A 21,138-nucleotide genomic window follows, 5' to 3' on the forward strand; every position below is an offset into this window, starting at 1 on the left:
TTTCATCTTGCAGAACTGAAACTCCATCCCCATTAAACAATAATGCCCATTTCTGTCTCCCCTCAACCCCTGGCAACCACCATTCTACTTTATGTCTCTATGAGTTTGACTACTCTGTGTTCTTCGTATAAGTGGAATCATACAGTTTTTGTCCTTTTGTGTCTGGCTTATTTTACTTGGCATAATGTCTTCAAGGTTCATTCATGTTGCAGCATGTGTCAGAACTGCCTCTCTTCTTAAGACTGAATAATATCTCATTGTATAGAGATACCATATTTTGTTTATCCATTCATTCAAAGATGGACACTTGGGTTGCTTCCACCTTTTGCTATTACGAATGATGCTGCTGTGAACATGGGTATACAAATATCAGTGTGAGTCCCTGTTTTCAATTCTTTTGTATATATACCCCAAAATGGCATTGCTAGATCATATTTTAATTGTGCTGCTTTTTAGCAGTTACGGTATAACATTCTATAAACATTACAAAAAGGGGAGATTTTATAAACCTTTTGGAGAATGGTGCTAAAAATCCCTTCTCAAAGATGTGAGATACACACACACACACAATGGATATAGTGGAATACTACTCAGCCATAAAAAGAATGAAATTTTGCCATTTGCAACAACATGGATGGACCTGGACGATATTATGCTTAGTGAATAAGTCAGACAAATACTGTATATTATCACTTATAGGTGGAACCTAAAAAATAAAACAAATGAATAAAAAAATAAATAAAAATAAAAAAAATAAAACAAATGAATATAACAATACAGAAAGAGACTCACAGATATAGAGAACAAACTAGTGGTTACCAGTGGGGCAGGGGAGAGGGGGGAGGGGATTAAGAGGTACAAAATACTATGTATAAAATAAATAAACTACAGGGATATATTGTACAGCACAGGGAATACAGCCAATGTTTTATAACTTTAAATGGAGTATAATATATAAAAATATTGAATCACTATGTTGAACACCTGCAACTAATATAATATTGCAAATCAACTATACTTCAGTTAAAAAAAAAATCCCTTTTCTGAGGGCCAACTCAGCTGGTGATGTGATGAAAAAGGGAACGGAAAACGTATTAAGCTCTGCTGTAGATGGTGAATGGAGAGAGCCTGAGTGTTTTGTGGAGCTGGGGTTCACCTCCACTGTGAAAGTGGAGAAGTCTTCCCAGGCAGGATGAGGGTGCCGGGCCCTGGCTGGGGCTTGATCTTTGGGGGTGCTGCTGGCCTAAGACACTGAATTCTGCTGATTAGTGGGGTCCCCATGTTATACCTCAGCTGGCCGCATGCTGTCAACCTCCTCCCAGATGAGGAGAAAGGGAGGGGAACGTTTCAGGCACCTTCCGGTAATTATTGATTAGTCAGGGCAGGAGGCCAGGGGAGGGGTCTGCAGGTCAGCCCAATCCCACTCCCCAACCCTGCTGCATTTCTTAGGATCAGGATTGCCCCTAAAAGTGAATAGAAAACAAAGGGTATTGTTTTAAACTCTCCCAGGTGAGAATAGCCCTAGCACAGCAGCCCAAGCCTGGAGGGCATGGCGGCAGGGAGAGAATTTAAAAAAAAAAAAAAAAGACTCCTTTGAGTCAGTATATCTGGGATCTTGACCAGCGGTCACTGCCTGTTTCATCTTTGGCAAACCAGTGTCCCTCAGGAGGTCTGAGGGCGGAGGAGCAGATGATGAATAATACGTTTTGGATTCAAAACAATTTGTGTATTTATTCTATGGGGCCTCCAACAGACTTCTGTCTGTGGCAGACTTTAAGAGGCTTAATCTCTTCAGGTCAAAGGTGAGAGAGGACTTGCTGGTTGGGAAGGAGTCTGATAAAAGCAGTACCACAAGGACCTACTGTACAGCACAGGGAGCTATACTCAATATTTTGTAATAACCTATAAGGGGAAAGAATCTGAAAAGAAAGTAGATCTTTATATGTATAACTGAATCACTTTGCTGTACACCTGAAACTAACAGAACATTTTAAATCAACTGTACTTCAATTTAAAAAAAAAAAAAAGTGGCACCAGCCCAGAGCTTCTCCCTCTAGGGGAGACCAGGGTAACTGCAGGGACACACACAGTGGAAGGAGAGTGTCTGGGCGGCCCAAGAAGGCGGTGTCCCAAGTGCCAGGGACCCCCAGCTTACTCTCCCCTCTCAGCCTACCTATCCTTGAGTGCCTGCTGTGATGGGATCGACAGATGTCCTGCAGTGTCCTTGGTCCTGTGCTCACTGCACCATCCCTCAGTGAGAGTTCTGGGTCAAGAGCCAGACTTCACTCCAGAGCTGCCAGGTAGCAGCTGTGCGGTCTTGATCAAGTCATCTCACTTCTCTGAGCCTCAGTGTACTCTTCTGAAAACTGGGGACACTATCTTCTAGTTCTCGGGGTTAAGAAATTCAAAGGAGATCAAGTTGTGAAAGCATTTTGTAAGCAGCACAGTTACCCAAGAGGGGTGCCCTGGTTAAAGTCCTAGCTGTCTCTTCTACTGCAGGATCACTGCAGTGAGTCTGACAGTCGGGGTCCCCAGGGTGCTTCAGCCCTGTCTGGTCTTTTTTTTTCTTTTTTAAATAAGTTTATTTATTTATTTTTTTAGTATTGGCTGTGTTGAGTCCTTGTTGCTGCCCGCGGGCTTTCTCTAGTTGTGGCGAACAGGGGCTACTCTTCATTGCGATGCGTGGGCTTCTCATTGCGGTGGCTTCTCTTGTTGTGGTGCATGGGCTCTAGGCACGCAGGCTTCAGTAGTTGTGGCTCACGAGCTCTAGAGCAGTAGTTGTGGTGCACGGTCTTAGTTGCTTCGCAGCATGTGGGATCTTCCTGGGCCAGGGCTCGAGCCCGTGTCCCCTGCATTGGCAGGTGGATTCTTAACCACTGTGCCACCAGGGAAGTCCTTTGTCTGGTCTTTATTTCTGATTTCTGGTGACCAGATAGCCCCATCCTCACTCTGCAATTCACCCCAGAGCTCTTGCCAAGTCTATATCCCTCACAGGCCTGAGTCTTCTCCTCTTCCTGGGGGCAATAAGCCTGGCCTGAGACACTGGTGACCCCCGTGGGTGCCGGCATCAAGAACCAGGCCTGGGAGAGGGCAGGTCAGGCTGACCTGAATATGTTTGTTTTCTTCTCTTCCTTATCAGTGTTTTTCATAACAAAGCCTGGAATGTTGGCCCATGAATTTTGAACCTTCACTTAGTGCAGAACTCAGGTGGGGCTTGAAGGAGTTCAGAGAGTCTGCTCAGACTGTACCCCAGGGGAGGCCACATCTCCCCGACAAAGGCCCTCCACATGCCAGGCCCTGCTCAGCCGTGTGAATACAATGATGAGCTTTACGGTGTGGCAGAGAAGATGGGGTGGTGAACAAAGTCAGGAGGGGGTTTTGAGGCAGCACAGAGACAGACCACCTAATCCAACCTCGTGGATGATAGGATTCCAGGGAAGCAGTCAACCTTTCTGGAGAAGACATCATGAGTCTTAAGGGTTAGTAGGGTGTAGGACAAAGGAGGGTGTCAACTGAAAAAAAAAAGTTGAGAGTTCTATTTAATTTAGCAGACATTCTTAGGACTTCAAGACAGCATCTCAAATAAATCTGAGAGACTGCTCCGAAGAGGCAAGAAGGAAACCAGGATATACGGGAGTTTTTGCATCAAAAGACCAGGTAGTCGGGACATCAAAAGATTACTGTTAATAAAAGAAAATCAAACATCTGAAGTTAAGGAATTTAGTGCTTTTCTACGTACGGGAAGATGCAAGAGTCTGGGCTCACTGAAATCATTCCTTTGAAATGCACCTCAGCTACCTGGGGCCAGTATCCTGTGTTTCCTCATCCTGAGTTTCCTCAGGGGGCACCATGGGGGTAGCAGGGTGGCGGCTTGATGGCTGCAACATCCTTTGTTTACTAATATGGCAGGCAACAATTTAGTTCTCTAGGGGGATTTCTGGCAGAGGGAATAACTTGAACAAAGGTGTGGAGTTGAGAAGACATAAATAATATTGTAGAAACAGAATTATATTCAAGCTTGGAGATGCAGAAAATGAGGCTGAGAAGATAAAGATAGGCCAGATATTTTCATATGAACCACAATGCCAGTAACTTGCGTATTGTTACTCTCGTCATACAAATCATGAAATAGAGGCTCTGAGACGTTAAGTAGTTTGCCCTAGTCTCACAGCCAGCAAATGGCAGAGCTGAGATGGGAACTCGATCTGTCTGACTCCAGAACACAAGCTCCGGCTGGTGGTTTGGACAGGGCAGTCCACTTCAGTGCAGAAGAAGGGTGCGGTCTGAGACACCTGTTCTTGGGCTTGAACATCCCTCTTTCAGACTCTCCTCTCTGAGCAGAGGGCTTTCTGCAGCCTTCTGGTTTCAGTCCCCCTTTGATCTTTTTCAGGTCTGTATCTGCAACAAGTAGAGGGGAAGGGGGCAACCACAGTGGGAACCACCTTCCAGGCCGCCTGCAACCTCATTTAAAATATCAGGAGAGAGGGCCGGTGGCCAAAAGGTCTACCTTTCAACATGCCTTTTTTTCCCCCCTGTCTGTGGGTGTGGCCAGAGCAAGCCCACACAAACCAGCCTCCGTCAGGAGGTGGGTCAGGGCATGTGCCTAGTTCTGCCAGGCACCGCCGATGGGTGGTTCCCACAGAGAAAGCCAGATGCACCGGGTCTGAGGGCTGCATTTCAGAAGCTCTGTTTCTTCAGACCAGGTCCCATCCACTGGGGGCTTCCGTCAGGCCACACCCATTCCTGCTGTCCCAGGAACCTGGATTCTGGTTAGGATCAGTCTGAAGCCCAAAGTGGAAAAGCACATTCTAATTAGCAGTTGCTGGGCCAGAAACTTTTTAGCTGAGACCTTATTTCCGCACTTTGCGCTCCCTCCAAACTCGGCTCTGAGGCCACCCTGGCAGCTTCAGGCTCCTTGGGGAGTCTTGGTGAGCCCTTTCAAGAGCTGGTTGTGGTTGCTTCTGAAAGCCAAGCACCAGTTTCTCTCTGTCAGATCAGGAGGGCGGACATGCACGTTTTGACATCGATTGAGCACCTGTGGTCTGGACCCTGTGTCATGTGTATAGAGCTTCACAGCCACGGTATCTTCATAAACATCCCGACCACTATAGACTTTCTTATATCTGACAGATGAGGAAACTCGAGGGATTTCAACAGAAGTCACAGACACAGTAGGTGGAGGTCTGGATGGGAACCCAGGTCTTTATCTGCTTCCAAAGTCCAAACCTTCTCCCTGCCCGTGCTGCAAGGAACAGACAGGCATGGAGAGAGAAGGTACCTTTACAGTAGTGAGTCCCCTGATGCCCGAGCCTCATCCCAGATCCATTAAATCAGAATGTCTGGGGGTGGGACCCAGGCATCGATGGTTTTCAGGGCTCCCAGGTGATTCCAAGGGTCAGAAAGGGCTGCCCAGCACCGCTTTACTGTAACGGTAAAAGGCACATCGCCTCCTCCAGGGCTCGCCAGGTGCTCCTTTCACAGAGTAATCCTGGTCACGAAACCAAAAATCAAAACCGAACCAGTGGTGTTTGATTCCCCTGCTCTGATCAACAGAAGTCGGGAGGAGGGCCGCCGGCTGAGCTCGCCCCCGCCGGGTTCGGGGATCCTGCCCTCGCGGCTCAGGTGCGGCGCTGCGGCAGGAAGCCACCCCTCCGCTCGGCCGGTGCGCGGGGCTGTTGCGCCATCCGCTTCGGCTTTCGTAACAGCACCCTGGAACGGCCGAGAGACAGCTCCAGTGCGAGTTCCTCAAATGTTTTCTTGCTTTGCCAGGACCGTCCGCTGCTCTGAGTCATGTGTAAGTGGGAAGTCGCACTGACACGGAGCCTGGCCAGAGGGAGCCGAGCCGAGAGCGGCGCGGGGATCGGGGACTCGCCGTGCGTGCAGATCGCGGGCCCCCAGGGGATGGGGGCTGCCCTCGGGGCTTAAGCCCGCCCGCCGCCCCGCCCCGCCCCGGCCGCCCGCTCCCGACCCGCGCGTCCGCCCGCCCGCCCGCCTCTCTGGGACCATGGGGCATTAGCCGAGGAGGAAGCATGCTGGCCGTCCGCTGCGCGCTGCTGACCGTCCTGCTTGCGACGCCCGGGACGGCGCTGGCCCCGGGGGGCTGCCCCGCGCTGGGTAAGGGCTTCGGGCGCATCTGGAGGGCTGGAGCAACTGGCGGGTGAGGGAACCGCTGTGGGCGCCGCAGACGCGGGGCGGCGGAGGGAGGCCGGAGCGGTGACGGCTCCCCTTGTCCGGGGCTAGCTTGGGTTCCCGCGGCACGAGGCGAGGCACCGGGCTGACCCAGCTGTCCGGTGGCGGGCGCTCGCTCGCGCGCCTCCTGCTGCGTCCTGCGCCTTTGGCCGGGCGCGCTTTCCCCGTGACTGCCCTGCGGCCGGGTAGCTCCCTGCGGTCTGCGTACAGGACTTGGTGTGTTCTCAGAAACCTGATTCTCTTGTCTCCTTCCCAGTGCCCCAGGAGTCCTTACACAACTGCGGCCCGGCTTACTTTAAAAGGAGATGCCCTCGCGGGGTGGAGTTCCTGCCCGGGGCGTCCTTTGTACCAGCGTCCCCTTTGCCCCTCAGCTTTGGGGAAGGCATCCCGCCTGGCTCTCCCCTCAGCCCCCCGGGTTTATGTGTGGATGACAGTGCCTTGACTGTGAAGGGAGTGACATCATGGGCGCTGAGTCACGGACCCTCCCGCTGCCCGCTGCCCGCACTCCCTTAGGCAGACACCAGCTCTAGCAAGCCGTGTGCCTCAGCCCTGGGAATTTAAGCCAAGTGGGGAGGTTGGCCAGGGATTGGGACGTCTTGAGGCTGGAACGCACTGGACTCCACTTCCAGACGAGAGGAGGGGTGAGGCAGAGGGCACGGGGCACTTGTTGCTCCTGTGGACTGTAGTGTGCCTTTGGCCGCTAGTCCTTTCTCTGGACTCTGGCGGCATGCCCAGCTGCGCGTCTAGGCTCTCCTCTAGAGGAGCTGGGCAACTGCTTCTCCAGAGGTTTATTTTAGGGTCTGAGGGCTTCTTTGAGGACACAGTGGAAAACCAAGGGGGCAGCCGGCAGGCTTCTGGGAACAGATGGCTGGGGAGACGGTGGCTCTGGCTTTCACTGCGAGACCGCACGGCGCTCCTACCCTGGGTGAACACCCTCAGCCTGACCCCTCCCTGCTGGAGAGAGCCAGGGGCTGGTGTGCCTGCAGGTCCCTTTGCCTTCTGAATGGTTGTGTTCCTCGTGCTTGGGAGAGGAAAGTAAAGGGATTCTTTTTCTCAGCACACATTTATAACCCCTGCCAGTAACAGCCATTGTTGACTGAGGCCACCTAGGCTTTACACACGTTTTCTAATTCTCCACTGGATCTAAATAATACTTTGTTCCAAAGAGGAGGCTGAGGTTCAGAGAGGTTGGGATGGGAAGTTGTCAGGCCTAGTTGGTGCAGGCCCACCCCTCCATGGCCCTGTGCTCGGGGGTGGTAGATCCTTAGCCCAGCAGGCAGAGCTGGGGGTGTTTGGGGGCCAAGATGAGAGTCACCCCTGGCTGGCTGAGTGCTGGGCAGAAGAGGCCAAGGGAAGGGAAAGCCTGGGTTTGCCCACTGTTTTATCAGAGGGAGGCAAGGCAGGGGTGAGGCCTGGGTCGCCCAGGAGGGCACAAGGCTTCCCTGCCTGCCTGTGTTGCTATTCACACCACACCCCAGGGCACCTGCCCCAGGGAGGTTACTGCTGTAGCTGCTGCTTTCTTTTGCTCCTAAGTGGCTGCAAGGTACTGCGAGGGCAGCCGGTTGCAGCCAGTTCTCTATTTTCCTGGTGCTCAGGTGGGACGAGCCAAGGGGTCTCAAGGCGTGGACAGGCTGTGAAAGGCAGAACTGAGAGTTTGGGGAGGAAGTGAAAGCCCTCCCAGTTCAGAAGGAAAATGCAGAGAAGTAGAAAATACCCATCTCCCCTCCCACACCCACAGAGACTCAGCCCACAAACTTGAGAGCAAAAATAAAGACATTGTACAGGAAGCATGGAGCAAATGACTGTGAGATGCCTTGCTTTGGAGAAGTAAGGGGCCGAGAGGGGTAGCAGAGGCTGGAGTTAGTTTAGAGGGGAAATCCGCTGGCCCTCCGGGCTGTGGGCCCACTTTCCTTGGGATCAGCCGCTGCCCACACGTCCGAGAGCTGGCAGGGCCACTCAGGTGAATCGCCGTCTAGGGGCCTGGATTAGCTGGGACGTAGGTGTTGGGTGTGGAAGGCCTGGACCTCGGTGACTCAGGTTCCTTCCATGATCTGCAATGCAAGACGGTGTGCAAAACAAACACGTACACCTTTAAATCTCTCAGAGTCCTGTCTCAGCCTCTGAACTTCCCTTTACAGCAACCTCTTTCTGCCCCCAATGTCTACCTGCATTCCTAGTCTCACCCTAAACCAGTATTTCTTAAAAGGGTAGTTCTGGATCTGTTTGAATCAGAATTGGTGTGTGTGTGTGCAGGTGTGCCACATGCACTGGGGGTGGGGGTTGGGTGCTTGACAAAAATGCTGATTCTTGGCCCCCACCCCAGATTTACTGAAGAGAAATGTCTGGAAGTGAGGCTCAGGAAATGTCCTTTTCGACAAGCACCCCTTGTGATTCGCAAGTTTGAGGATGACTGGCTAAGTGGTGTGATTGAGGAACTGAAGGAGGGCCCTCCCCCACTGGGCTTCTAGTTGCCAGAAATCTCTCCCCACTTTAGCTCTGCCTCTTGTTTACTCATTGCAGCAAACATTTATTGAGTCCTGTGAAGCCCTGGGATCAGCCACCCTGAGTCTACCTTAAAAGGAGCTTGAAAATGGTCAAGGTTAAATCCCTAAGAGGGACTGAGGAACCCTCTGACCTGTCCCGCTGGGTACCAGCTACCCAAGGACAAGGTGTCAGAGAAGGGGGCATGGACCAAGACCCTGAGACAGCGGCACGTGGATCCTCACTGCATATCTCATCTCTGACCCTCCGCGTCTCCCTCTGCGGACTGGGTTAACAAATCCTCCCCTTAGAGGGTGTTCGTAAGGATGACACAAATCCACCCCAGTGCTCACTGCTGTCAATTCCCCTCTGCTTCTCCTGTCCCACCAGGCCTGCGTGCCACCGGCCCACCTGTGAGCCAGAGCGCGCCCATCACCAAATCTGGGCTTTTCCAGGTCAGTCTTAAAGGTCTAGAGCTGTTCTCTCGAATATGGTAGCCATTTACTAAGTATGGCTATTTGAATTTAAATTAATTAAAATGAAATCAAATTTAAAATGTAGTGCCTTAGTTGCGCTAGTCACACTTGGCTACCGTGTTTGACAGCGCAGGTATAGAGCATTTCGCGATCATTGCAGAAAGGTCTACTGGACAGCGCTGGTCTCGAGTGCTAAACAGTTTCTTCCAGAGGTTTTCTGTTGCTTCTTCCTTTATCTCTCTCTGGACCTTCTCTCCACCTGAACACAGCTCATCCCGCACAGGTAATGGTTAAGGTTTTGGAGCCAGACAGATCTCTGCCTGGCCCTGCCTTGGAGAAATAACGTGAGCTTGGGTGAGGGATTTTACTGCTCAGAGACTCACTGTTCTCATCTGGAAAATAGAAATAATTCATATACTACCTTGCAGAGTTGTTACGACGATGAAATGCCCTAAGTAAGGTAATACAGAGTGTATAGGGAGGTCTCTAGCACAGAGCAAATGCTTAAATGCGCGTAGCTAATAACTTACTCATTTGAAAAACATATTTTGAGCTCCTCCGATGTTCCAAGCACTATTCTAAGAGCTGAGGATACAGCAGTGAACCAAACAGCCAAAAATCCCTGGCTCACTGCGGCTTCGTTTTACTGGGGATGTTAATTAAATATATAGTATGATAGTGACTAAGGAGGAAAAATAAAGCAAGGGCGGGAGCTGGGAACTGCGTACATGTTGAGGAGGATGTAGAATTGATCTTTTCGAGGGGAGGCCAGGGAAGTTCTCACCAAGAAGATGATGCTTGCATGAAGGCCTGAAGAAATATAAAAATATTTAGGGATTCCTTATACTCCCATCTTGCGCAGGAAAATTCCTGCCTCCTCTTTAACAATCTGGTCCTACCTGAGGGCCTGTTGGGTTCTGGAGCGGAGGGCTCTGTGGGGACACACAGGTGCCCTCTGCCCTGGTGAAGCGTGGGGTTGTCTCTGGGGAGGCCAGGCCTCAACCATGGGGCCCCTTAGACTCCAGCTGGACAGGGAAATGCTAAATGTCTTGTTGCTAACTGTCATTGAGGTATCTGTCTTTGGAAGAGAATCCTTGAGGACTGGAGTGGCAAGAGGAAGACGGCAAAAAAGAGACTTTTAACTCTTAGACTCTGTTTGGTGAAGCCCTGGGGAGTTTCTTTTGGGTCATCTGTGTGCTTTACTCTCTTATGCACTTGAGATCCAAAAAGGTCCAAAGTCTCTGGCATAGTCAGGGGCTTTTCTGGCACGGTCCTGGGTTTGGCCTGACTTCTAGCTGCACCTCACTCCTACCTGCCCCCGCCAGCTCTGCCCTCTGGCTCTGCTCTTAGGAGTGTGCCCCCTGAGGCCCTGCATCCAGGTTGTCTCCCAGCACCTGTGCTCAGTTTCCCTCCACCTCCCAACTTCCTTCCCCGAAAAGCATCCTCTGGTTTTCTCTCTCTACGTGATGGTTACAACGACCGTTACCATACTGAGTGACGACTGTACACAGAACCGTGCTGGGCTCTTTGCATCTGTGACCTCATTTACTCTTCACAGCAGCCGTGTGTGACAGGAGTCTGAGGGCAGTGCATCGATGCGGTAGACTGTAGGACAGCAGGTCTTGCTGGGGGGAGATCAGGAGGTCAGTTCAGACACGTTGAAACTGAGCTTTCTATTGGACAAGGCGAGAAGATGCTGACGAGCTGGGTATGGAGTCCAGAGTTTGGGAATGAGGACTGAGTTGAGGTATGAATTTGGGAGTCGACTGATGGCAGATATTATTTCAAGCCTTGAGAGTGGCTGAGATCACCGAGGGCGAAAGTGTAGATGGAGAAGACACGAGGCCCCGGGCTGAGCCCTGGGACACTCCAACCTTCTCAGGCTGGAAAAGGAGGAGGAGACTGAGAAGGTGAGACCAATGAAGCAGGAGGAGAACCAGGAGAGTTGTTGTCCAGAAAATCCAGTGAGGACAGTGCGTCAAGAGGCAGAAGCAGTCAGTGGTGTCAAACGCTGCTGAGAGGCAAGAGGACAACCTAACCAGTGGACTTAGCTACACGCAGGCCACTGGTGACCCTGACTTGATGTGAGGAGTTTCGGCGAAATGGTGAAGGCCTAAGGCTGACAGGAGTGGTTTGCAGAGAGAGCAGGAGGAAGGAAACTGGAGCCGCCTGGTAGAGGCTACTCTTCGGAGGATTTTAGCCGTAAAGGGGAGAAAAGAAATGGACTGTTCGTTGGCTGGAGAAGTGGGGTCATGAAAAGAATTTTTAAAAAAATGACTGAAAGGGCTTCCCTGGTGGCGCAGTGGTTGAGAGTCCACCTGCTGATGCAGGGGACACGGGTTCGTGCCCCGGTCCGGGAAGATCCCACATGTCGCGGGGCGGCTGGGCCCGTGAGCCATGGCCGCTGAGCCTGTGCATCCGGAGCCTGTGCTCCGCAACGACAGAGGCTACAACAGTGAGAGGCCTGTGTACCGCAAAAAAAAACAAAACAAAAAACTGAAATCTCAGCATGTTTGCTTGCTGGTGGAAATGATCTAGTAGAGATCAAAAATTGACAGAGAGGTGAGAATCGCTGAAGCAGTGTCCTTGAGTAGGTGAGAGGAAACCGAGGCTCAGAGAGATTAAGTAACTTGCTCAACATCGCACAGCAAGGAAGTGACAGACCTTGCTCTGAACCTTGCTCTTTCCACTGTATCACGTGTGTCACCCACAACTCCCACCCTTCCCAAAGCATGGTGACTTCAAGGATATCGTCTCTGTTCTCAGTGTCCTCAGACTCACCAGCTCCATATGCACTGGTGTGGCAAAGACAGCCCTACTTTTGCCCCAGGAAGTGTCCTTCTTCAGTACTTCTCTTAAGAAGAATAGTTAAGGCCACAGTGTACGTTTAAGCCATTGCACTGTAACCTCCTCCTCCCCCATATCCATTCATATCACTTTGGGTCAGGGGAATGTTTTGCAACCACATGTCACTGTAAGTGATCTTTCTCTGTCTCTTAACAAGGCAGCTGGGACAGCAAAGAGAGAAAACAGCTCAGGGGTCAGACAGTCCAGGCCTGTCTCTTGACTACCCACTTAACAAGCCAGCAGACCTTGGGCCAAGTCACTCCAAGCCCAGGCAGAGCAACACGTCTTGAGGCTGAAACAAACAAAAGCAGGTGCTTGATAGCTGCTATTGATCTGAAGACCCCATTTTGATGGGAGAAGAGGGGGAGGCTATAGCATGAAGACTTTCTCACAGAAAAGGGGAAAGACCCACTACTGCAGTGGGAATAATAATTACAATTGTTCACATTTTTTGAGAGATTAGGTATGTCCTGAAAATAGTGCTAAGTTTTTGGGGTTTTTTTGCGGTACGCGGGCCTCTCACTGTTGTGGCCTCTCCCGTTGCGGAGCACAGGCTCCAGACGCGCAGGCTCAGCGGCCATGGCTCACGGGCCTAGCCGCCCAGCGGCATGTGGGATCTTCCCGGACCGGGGCACGAACCCGTGTCCCCTGCATCGGCAGGCGGGCTCTCAACCACTGCGCCACCAGGGAAGCCCAGTGCTAAGTTTTTAGTTTTTTTTTTTTTAATATATTTAAATCTTTATTTATTTGGCTGCGCGGGATCCTAGTTGCGGCACGTGGGATCTTCCTTGCCGCGTGTGGGATCTTTAGTTGCAGCATGTGGGATCTAGTTCCCTGACCAGGGATCAAGCGCGGGGCTCCTGCATTGGGAGTGCGGAGTCTTAGCCACTGGACCACAAGGGAAGTCCCTACACAGTCTCCTTTTGATGGACGTTGGCTTTGGGCTTGTTTCCTGTCTTGCCATTACAGACAGTGCTTTGGGGAGTAACTTTGCATATCCATCATGTTGCCTGAGCTCAAGAACATCCGCAGGATAAATTCCTTGAAGGTGAACCTGTGGGTCGAAGGCCATGTGCATTTGTACTTTTGAGTGAGAGTGGAAGTTGCACCAGTTCATACTCCCCGCAGCAATGAGAGAATGCCTGTGTCCCCACAGTTCTGATGAAAATGTGTTATTAAACTGCTATTTACACAGAGATGGCATCTGTGTGGAATTAATTTGCATTTATCTTATCTGAGTGTGAATATACCGGTTTTCCCATGTTTAAGAGACTATTGCATAACCTGTTTCTATGAAGTGCCTGTTCATATTCATTGCTCATTTTTAAAAACTGGGTTGTTGGGTTTTTTCCTCTTAATATATTAAAGAATTTAGTCCTCTGTGATATGAGTTGTGAAGATTTTTCTCTAGTTTGTCGTTTGTCTTTTTTGGGTGGGGGTTGGTTTTTGTGTATTAAAAAAAATTGTAGTTGGGTTTATCAGTTTCTTTTATGACTTGTACGTTTTGTATCATACTTAATAAGATCTTCCCTATGCCAAGATTGTCTTGAAAGATTCTTTTTGGGAGGGAGTAAAGAAAAGATTTTTTTTTTCCGGTGTCTTTAAGAATTTTTTGTATTAAAATGTTTGATCCATTTTGAATTTATCATGGACTGAGGTATGGCTCTAACTTTTCTTCCCCCAGTTATCACCTGATGTCCTTTTTTATAGTTTATTGAATAATCCATCTTTCCACCACTGATTTTAAAAGCCACCTTTAAAATCTACCAAATTACTGTATATACTTGGGTTTATACTTCTTGTCGGCAGATTTAGTAGTTAAAAAGCACAAATTCTGAGGCCTGATTGCTTGGGTTTGAATCTAGGCTTACCCCTAATTAGCTATGTAACCAGCCTCCTCTTCTGTAAGATAAGCTGTTGGGAAGATCAAGTTAGGTCATCCATGTGCAAGCTTACAATAGCACCTCTATATAGCCAACACTCAAACCAAGCTATTTTAAAATAATTGTAGTAAGATACAAAAGCATAACATTTATCATCTTAGCCATTTTATTTTATTAAAATAAAATTTATTTATTTATGGCTGCATTGGGTCTTCCTTGCTGCGCACGGGCTTTCTCTAGTTGTGGAGAGCGGGGGCTACTCTTTGTGGCGGTGCATGGGCTTCTCACTGTGGTGGCTTCTCTTGTTTCGGAGCACGGGCTCTAGGTGCACAGGCTTCAGTAGTTGTGGCACACGGGCTCAGTAGTTGTGGCTCATGGGCTCTGGAGCGCAGGCTCAGTAGTTGTGGCACACGGGCTTAGTTGCCCCATGGCATGTGGGATCTTCCTGGACCAGGGCTCGAACCCCTGTCTCCTGCATTGGCAGGCAGATTCTTAACCACTGCGCCACCAGGGAGGTCAGTCATCTTAGCCATTTTAAAGGGTACAGTTCAATAGTGCAGACAAAGCTATTTTTGGTTACTATTACTTCTGAACTTTCTAGTCTCCTCCATAGTTTTGTCTGTCTACTCATGTGTCAGTACCACACACTGTTTTAATAACTATAGCTTTATAATATGCTTTAGAGTTTGGTAAGGCTAATCCTCCTCTCAGTTCTCTGCTTTTTCAGAATTTTCCTGGCTATCCTTGCTTGTTTACTTTTCTGTTTGAACTTTAGAATCAGCTTGCCTACTTCCAAGAAAAAAAAGTCCTGTTGGTATTTTTATTAGGATCAAGTAAAATTTAGAGATAACTTAGGGAGCACAGACATAGTTATAATGCTGAGTCTCCATAGCTCAAAACATGGTAGGCCTGGCCTGGCTTATTTATGAGGGGAACAGGCTGGGGGCAGGAAAGCTGGAAACCAGGTTTCACAGTTTCACTGAGGGTAGATATGCCTGCTCTTCCATTCTGAGCTGCTTTCTTCATGGTGACATGAAGCTAGACCAGTGTGTGCGTGTGTGTGTGTCTGCTCATGGTACATGGGAGTAAGGAGAAGAATGTAGGCTTGAACTCAGGCAGGAGGACTTAGGGGCTTTATAAAATGTGTATGGCAGTGTGACATACATACGGGAGAGTGCACTCAGCATAAATTTAACAGCCCGATGAATTTTCACAAACTGAGCATAGCCGTGTAACCACCACTCAGCTACATGACCAGCCCCAGCAGGCTCTCCTGTGTCCCTTCTAGTCACTCCCTACCACACCTCCACTCTGTGACTTCTCAAATCTTTAGCTTTGCTTCCTCATATCTAAAGGGGTGGAGGAGTGGAAGCTGGGGCAGGTGGTGGGAGTGGATATGGTTTGGGATGGGGAAGGGGGAACAGATATCAGGTGTGTGCTGTACCCTGCTCCCCTTTGCTTCCACAAACACAGGAAAGACCCTGATGTGGGTCAGGCTCCTGGTTAGACTCCAAGGCCAAGTTCAGAGACAGGAAGACAGGACCCTTTGTGCTGTGCTCCTGGGAAGGCACTGGGCTGTGGGGCAAGCATGACCCAGAGTCCCAAGGCCCAGGGCTCCAGTCCTGGCTACACCACACACTGGCTGTGAGACTTCTGGGCCTTGGTTCTCCTCATCTATAAAAATGGGCAGGTTGGCTGAATCATCTTGAAGGGCCTTTATAGCCCTAGAAGAGCAACTCTTAGATCAGCACCCACTCCGTGGCTGTAGCCCCAACCTAGCCCCTTTCTGGACCCAAGTCCCATCTGTGTCCACCTGTGGCCATGCGCCCTTCTTACCGGCCTGCTTAGTCTTGCCTTTACTCTTTTTATTTCTCAATCTGCTGCTTGGGGTTTGGTGGGGGTGGGGGAATTGAATTGTTTGCCCTCCTTTGATATCTTTTCCTCTAATTAGTTTATAATCTCTGAGAGGTGACCCGGGCCAGACCTTCCGGCCCGGGACCAGCTGATTATCTGTGATGCTGCCAGGGGAGGATTGAATGTTTTTCTTGTGAGGAGTTGGTCACACGCGCTGGTCTCTGAGTCAGCAGCCAGCGTTACCTTCTTATGGTCCAAAGGAGCCTCCCAGACCCTCCGTCCAAGCAGTAAGTATACAGTCCCTGGTGCGGATGGAGGGGAAGGCCATGCCAAGATAAATACTGACTCCACTAAATACAAGACAAATACGAGCAGGTACAGAAGTACAAACACATTAGACGGAGAGGAGGGCAGGAGTCAGCAACCTGAGGAGCGGGCTGTGGAAGAGGTGGGGCTGGGAGCTGAGTTAGAGAAGGTGGCAGGGGCCACAGAGGCCCAGCCCTAATTGGCAGAGGGGAGGGCGTTCTGGGGATTTTAGGAAAGTGAGTGGACAATCTGGTGAGTGTGTGAGGTCGGGAGTCCGACGGGGAGGGGGGCGCTTTTAAACTATAACTCATCACAAGAGTGCTGTTGCTGTAGCATAGAAGGAGAAGGATCAAGGGTACTTGGCCCCCGGTTTCCTGGGAGAGCCCCTGAGGGGCTAGTTGGTGTGGCAGGGCTGCGTGGGAAAAGGCTCGCTCCCCCTTCACACAGACCCCTCAACCCCAGGACTCCCCTCCCTGAGCCTCTGTGATGGGTAGAAAGGCCTGAGGAGAGCAGGGAGGAGGAGGGGAAATTGGGAGAGAAGGGGAGACGCAGGGTGGTGGGCAGCCCAGAGAAGTGGGGCTGGGCTGGAACACGGGGATGCGCCTGGACCCCCAGAGAGAGGGGGGCTTTGGCCAGACTCACCCGGAGCCGATGCAGACTCCCTCCCCCCCTAGCTGTGTGAATTTGGGCCAGTTCCTTAACTTCTCTGAACTTCCACGGAAACGGGGACCAGCCTCCCCCATAGCAGGGTTGTTGTAGGAGCGGAGGGCTCTGAGGTAAAGCGCTGACACCTGCTAAATGCTGTAGGTGGTGCTGAGTGTTACGTTTATTATTACTCGGGAAGTCAGGACATTGGTTTCAGTCCTTAGATGGGGATGCAGGGAGAGGGGACAGAGCACACTGGGGACTCGTTCTAGGCCCCATGGGGTCAAATTCTGCATGTGTTTCCCTGTGAACATGAGGTTCCCACGTTCTTCTCCTGGAGACTTCTCAGCAGCTCCCTCCTTCCAGATCAGGGTCTTTACCGCTGACAGGGGCCCCTGCGGTTCCTCTGTGACCCCCTTCTGAGATCCTGTGTCTCTGCAGCCCCAGAGGCTGGAGGCCGTCCTGTGCTGCTAGCTGGCCCAGCTGCCAGCCCAGACGACTGTCCCTGCTCAGAAACCGGGGCGGTGGGATTAGCAGGCGTGAGCTAAACCCGTGTTGCGGTGGCACTGGGCAGCTGCTTCACCGCTTACATAAACGGGTCCAGGAAGCTGAACTTGTTTTTGCTGGCAAGAACAACAACAAGCTGCAAGAGAGTTGAGAAATATGTGTCTCCGTGTGCGTGTTTTTCTCTGGTTATTGACATTTGCAAGTTTACTTGAAGAAGGAAAAAAGTAGAAAAACAAGAAAGCTGTCTGGGTTTCTGGCACCCAACCTTAGGTCTGGAAGGGGGAAGAGCCTCACTTCCCAGGGCCGTACTGCAAAGTTCCCAGGCTCGAGAGGTGTCGGCCATGGTGGGGGGCCCAGCGGCCCAGGGAGTGGGATTGCGTGAGCATTGGGCCGGGAGGTGTGGATTTGGTTGCCAGAGGTTACTAGGACCTAAACTGTCTTCCCCTTGAGGAGTGAGAGACGAGGGAGGTTATGGGAATTTCCCTCTCCTGGGGCTCTCTAGGGATAAGGAGATGCGTCTGTCTGAGGGCACTGGGATGCCCTGGCCATCATCCTTCTCCAAAAGTCATTGACTATTAGAATAAAAAGTCCATAGATTAATTGTATTTTCAAGCTGGGCTGTTGTCTGAGATAAACAGACACAGACATGCTTCCTGCCCTCTGTGAGCTAGTGATTCAGAGTGATAAGATGGTAGACGGCAGGAACAGGGGCAGCAGGGAGCTTCAGACTGTAGTCTGAACGCTCACCTCATAGAGAAGGTGAGTGGGGCTCTGTCAGGGGCTGTGATGTGCCCAAGGCTCATTGCAAGTCAGTGGCAAGACCAGGAATAGAACTCGGGTCTTCTGATAACACAGGGCTGCTTCCCCTATGTCAGGCTGCCTGCCACTCTTAGAGATGTGTTTTATGTTAAAGGATAAATCAAGACAAGAGTGTATCTTGGTGTCAGTCCAGCCCCACCCAGTTAGTTGTCAGTGACTAAACAAGACCAGACAGTTGAGGAGGAGATTTGGGGAGGTTTGTTTTCAGGAGGGAATACTTTGCTGCTCTCCGTCCCAAGTGAGGTGCTTTGGTCCTCTGCACAATCCCTTTTCGTAGGCAGCTGGGATGTAGGGTGCTGCCACCCTGCATCTGACATTGACCTTGGTAAGAACAAAGGAGGCTCAACAGTCCTTCACTGCCTCCTCCTCTCTGCTGCCTCTGGGATGCTTTGTGATGCACTAGGAGGCCAGGAAGGGGTGGGAGGCGGGGTGGGGGGGGCAGGCACTGGTGATTGGAAGATGAACAGAAGGAGGAAGCACTGTTGGCTCCTGTCCTGGAGGCTGGGGTTGGAGGTGGGTGGGCACTGAGCCTGCACATACCTCTGCCTGCAGAGTCAGGTTTCTGATCCCCTTGGAGGACACCAGATACCTGCCCTCCCCGGGCCCTCACTTCTCAATGCCTTTCCATGCTGTTCCCTCTTTATACAATGCCATTCCCTGTAGTTCCACTTATCAAACTCCTACTCATGTCTCAAGGCTCAACCCAAATATCTCTTCCATTGAATCCCTCCGTTTTTGAGTGTTCTACCCCTCCTCTTGGCTCCCTCAACATGTCAGGGACATTTATCTTAGGGCGGCCTGTGTTATAGGTAGTTTTAAGTTTTCCATGGGGTTTTGTGGAGAGGAGTGTCAGTGCATAGTAGGTGTTCACCACTAACTGTCAGTTCTCTCTCCAGGATTAAGGTTTCTGGCCTTTTGCACTTGATGGTGCACAAAAAAATTCTTGAGTCTTAAGGAGGGGACGGGCATGGGCTTGCAATGCTGGCCTCAAATGGCTGAGCAATTGCTCAAGGGCAGATGCTAAACTGCATGCTGTGCTGAATGTCAGGGTGTGCAGGGCCAACCCCTCCCTCCCCACCTGGTCCCCTCACCTCCCAGAGTGGGAGTGTGAGAATGGCTGGGGCACATCTCTGGGGAACAGGATGTTCTCAGGAGCTCCCCCCTCGCCTGTTCCCCACTGTGTCTCTTCCCTTTGGCTCTTCCCCATAAGGGAGGCCTTCAGGAGGGCCCTGGCAGACTCCAGGGAGTAGACAAACAGGGCAGATAGGGAGGGACGGTGACCTTGTGTCCACCAGGAGATGAGGCCAGCATGGCTGAGGGCTAAGCGTGCAGCGTGCAGCGAAAGTGACAAAACAGAGAGCTGCAAGGGTTGGAGGGCAGAGCTGCAAGCGTGGGGGGTGAACGTTCTTTGACCTGGAAGGTGCCGTCAGAAGCTGCTTGTCCTGAAAACTCCACTCTCACCCCACCCCTATTTCCTGGTGTCCACTGCATTCTGCCCCACCTCCTCCCTCCCTAGGCATGATAACCTGGACAGATCCAGGCTATGTAGCTTCTTTGTCTTAAATATATATATATACATATGTATGTGTGTCTGTGTGTGTTCATTATAAGAGTAATACAAACAACTTATAGAAAATTGAAAAAAATACAGAAAGATGAAAGGAAGAGAAAGAAATTGCCTCTAGTCCCATCATTTGGAGAGGTGGGTGGAAGTACCAGGAGGGCATTCTGTGAACATCACCTCTTCCTTTTCAAAGAGTTGCTCGGGCGGGGGTTCCCTGGTGGCCTAGTGGTTAGGATGCCCGGCTTTCACTGCCTTGGCCCAGGTTCAGTCCCTGGTTGGGGAACTGAGATCCCGCAAGCCGCGAGGTGCAGCCAAAAAAAAAGAGAGAGAGATGCCCAGGGCCTCCTACGCAGCCCCACGGTGTCACGGGCACTGACTCAGAGATTCGGGTCGGGAGGCAGAAGGGTGGGCGGCTGGGTAGGGGCAGCACTGCCCACTCTGACTGTAGCAAGGGTATTTTCTTGTGGTCTTTCCTCTCTGAGTGTTTGACTGTGATCATCCTGCATAGAATGCTTTTAAAAGCATAGTTAACACAGCATTGTTCACAGGTTCTAGAAGAAATGTATTTTGAAGAAGGGCAGGGACAGGCAATACTTGCCAATGGGTGTTTTATAATTAATCATTCCCCATTAAAAAAAAAATAGTGACTCAGTTTTAAAGATTCAGAGAACCATTACTCAAGTTCTTTGGCAGAGGAAGTGGCCATTATGTTGCTCCTGAAGCTCTGCTTTAGTAGAAGAGAAAAAAAGTCTTTTTATTTGTGATTTCTCTGAGCTGCCCAAATCCTCTGGCCATTGTGGGTGAATTCAGGAACAGAACAGCCCCTGCTATTGTTCAAGCTGGTCACTAGCCACGGCAAGAGCTTCCATCTGAACTGGGGGTTAGGGAAGTGACCAGAGAAACATATTTCCTGGAACTGGCAAAGGCAGAAGCAGAAAAGAGAGTCCCTTCTGGCTCCAGGCTTAGAGTCTCTTTCCTCAGCTGTGACAAGCTGGCTCTTCTGGTCTCTAGCGTAGGGCTTGCCCACTGCACCACACGAGGGGCACCACGTAGACCGCTGTGTCCTGTGTGACAGGGGCTCCTGGGAGTGTGCACTGTGGAGGCCCTGACCTTGTGGGTACCTCTTAGGCACCCTCCATTAAACATTAATTAAGCACCTACTGAGTTCTCTGAGGAGTGCTAGTGGGAGTTCACAGCCTCATAGTCATGACTGGGGAGGGGGATGTATATATAGTTAAGGATGGTGCCATGTGGAAAGTGCCAAGGAAAGGATGAGCCTGCCATGGTCCTTGACCCCTGCTTGGACTTTCAGGCAACGCTGAGAATCTATTGTGTATTGGTGCCTTGTGAATTCCAACTTCCGCTCGTCAGCTGATGGAGGGATGTTGTAAGCACTGCACAGCGGGGCCACCCACCAGAAGACTGTCCTACTCTGACAGCTTCTCCATCTTTTTTTTTTTTTGGCCTCGCCATGCGGCTTGCGGGATCTTAGTTCACCGACCAGGGATCAAACCCGTGCTCCCTGCACTGGAAGCTCGGAGTCCTAACTACTGGACCACCAGGGAAT

General features: G+C 50.8%; 1 protein-coding gene across 7 annotated transcripts in view; it reads left to right on the forward strand.

Moving 5' to 3' along the window:
• The first annotated feature begins 5,812 nt into the window (after positions 1-5,812).
• IL6R (interleukin 6 receptor) overlaps positions 5,813-21,138 on the forward strand; it is a 75,791-nt gene continuing 60,465 nt past the window's right edge. For 4 of the 7 annotated variants that reach the window (XR_010941126.1, XM_067727969.1, XM_067727970.1 and 1 more), the window contains exon 1: positions 5,815-6,114. Coding sequence is in view for 6 of the 7 variants with exons in the window: in XM_067727969.1 (XP_067584070.1) it covers positions 6,030-6,114 (85 nt within the window). In the remaining variant the exon portion in view is untranslated. Of the gene's footprint in view, positions 6,115-21,138 lie in introns of all 7 variants that reach the window. The other 3 variants (XM_067727967.1, XM_067727965.1, XM_067727966.1) reach the window with 3 other exon arrangements.

Source organism: Pseudorca crassidens, chromosome 2 (assembly GCF_039906515.1).
Source record: "Pseudorca crassidens isolate mPseCra1 chromosome 2, mPseCra1.hap1, whole genome shotgun sequence".
Classification (NCBI taxonomy): domain Eukaryota; kingdom Metazoa; phylum Chordata; class Mammalia; order Artiodactyla; family Delphinidae; genus Pseudorca; species Pseudorca crassidens.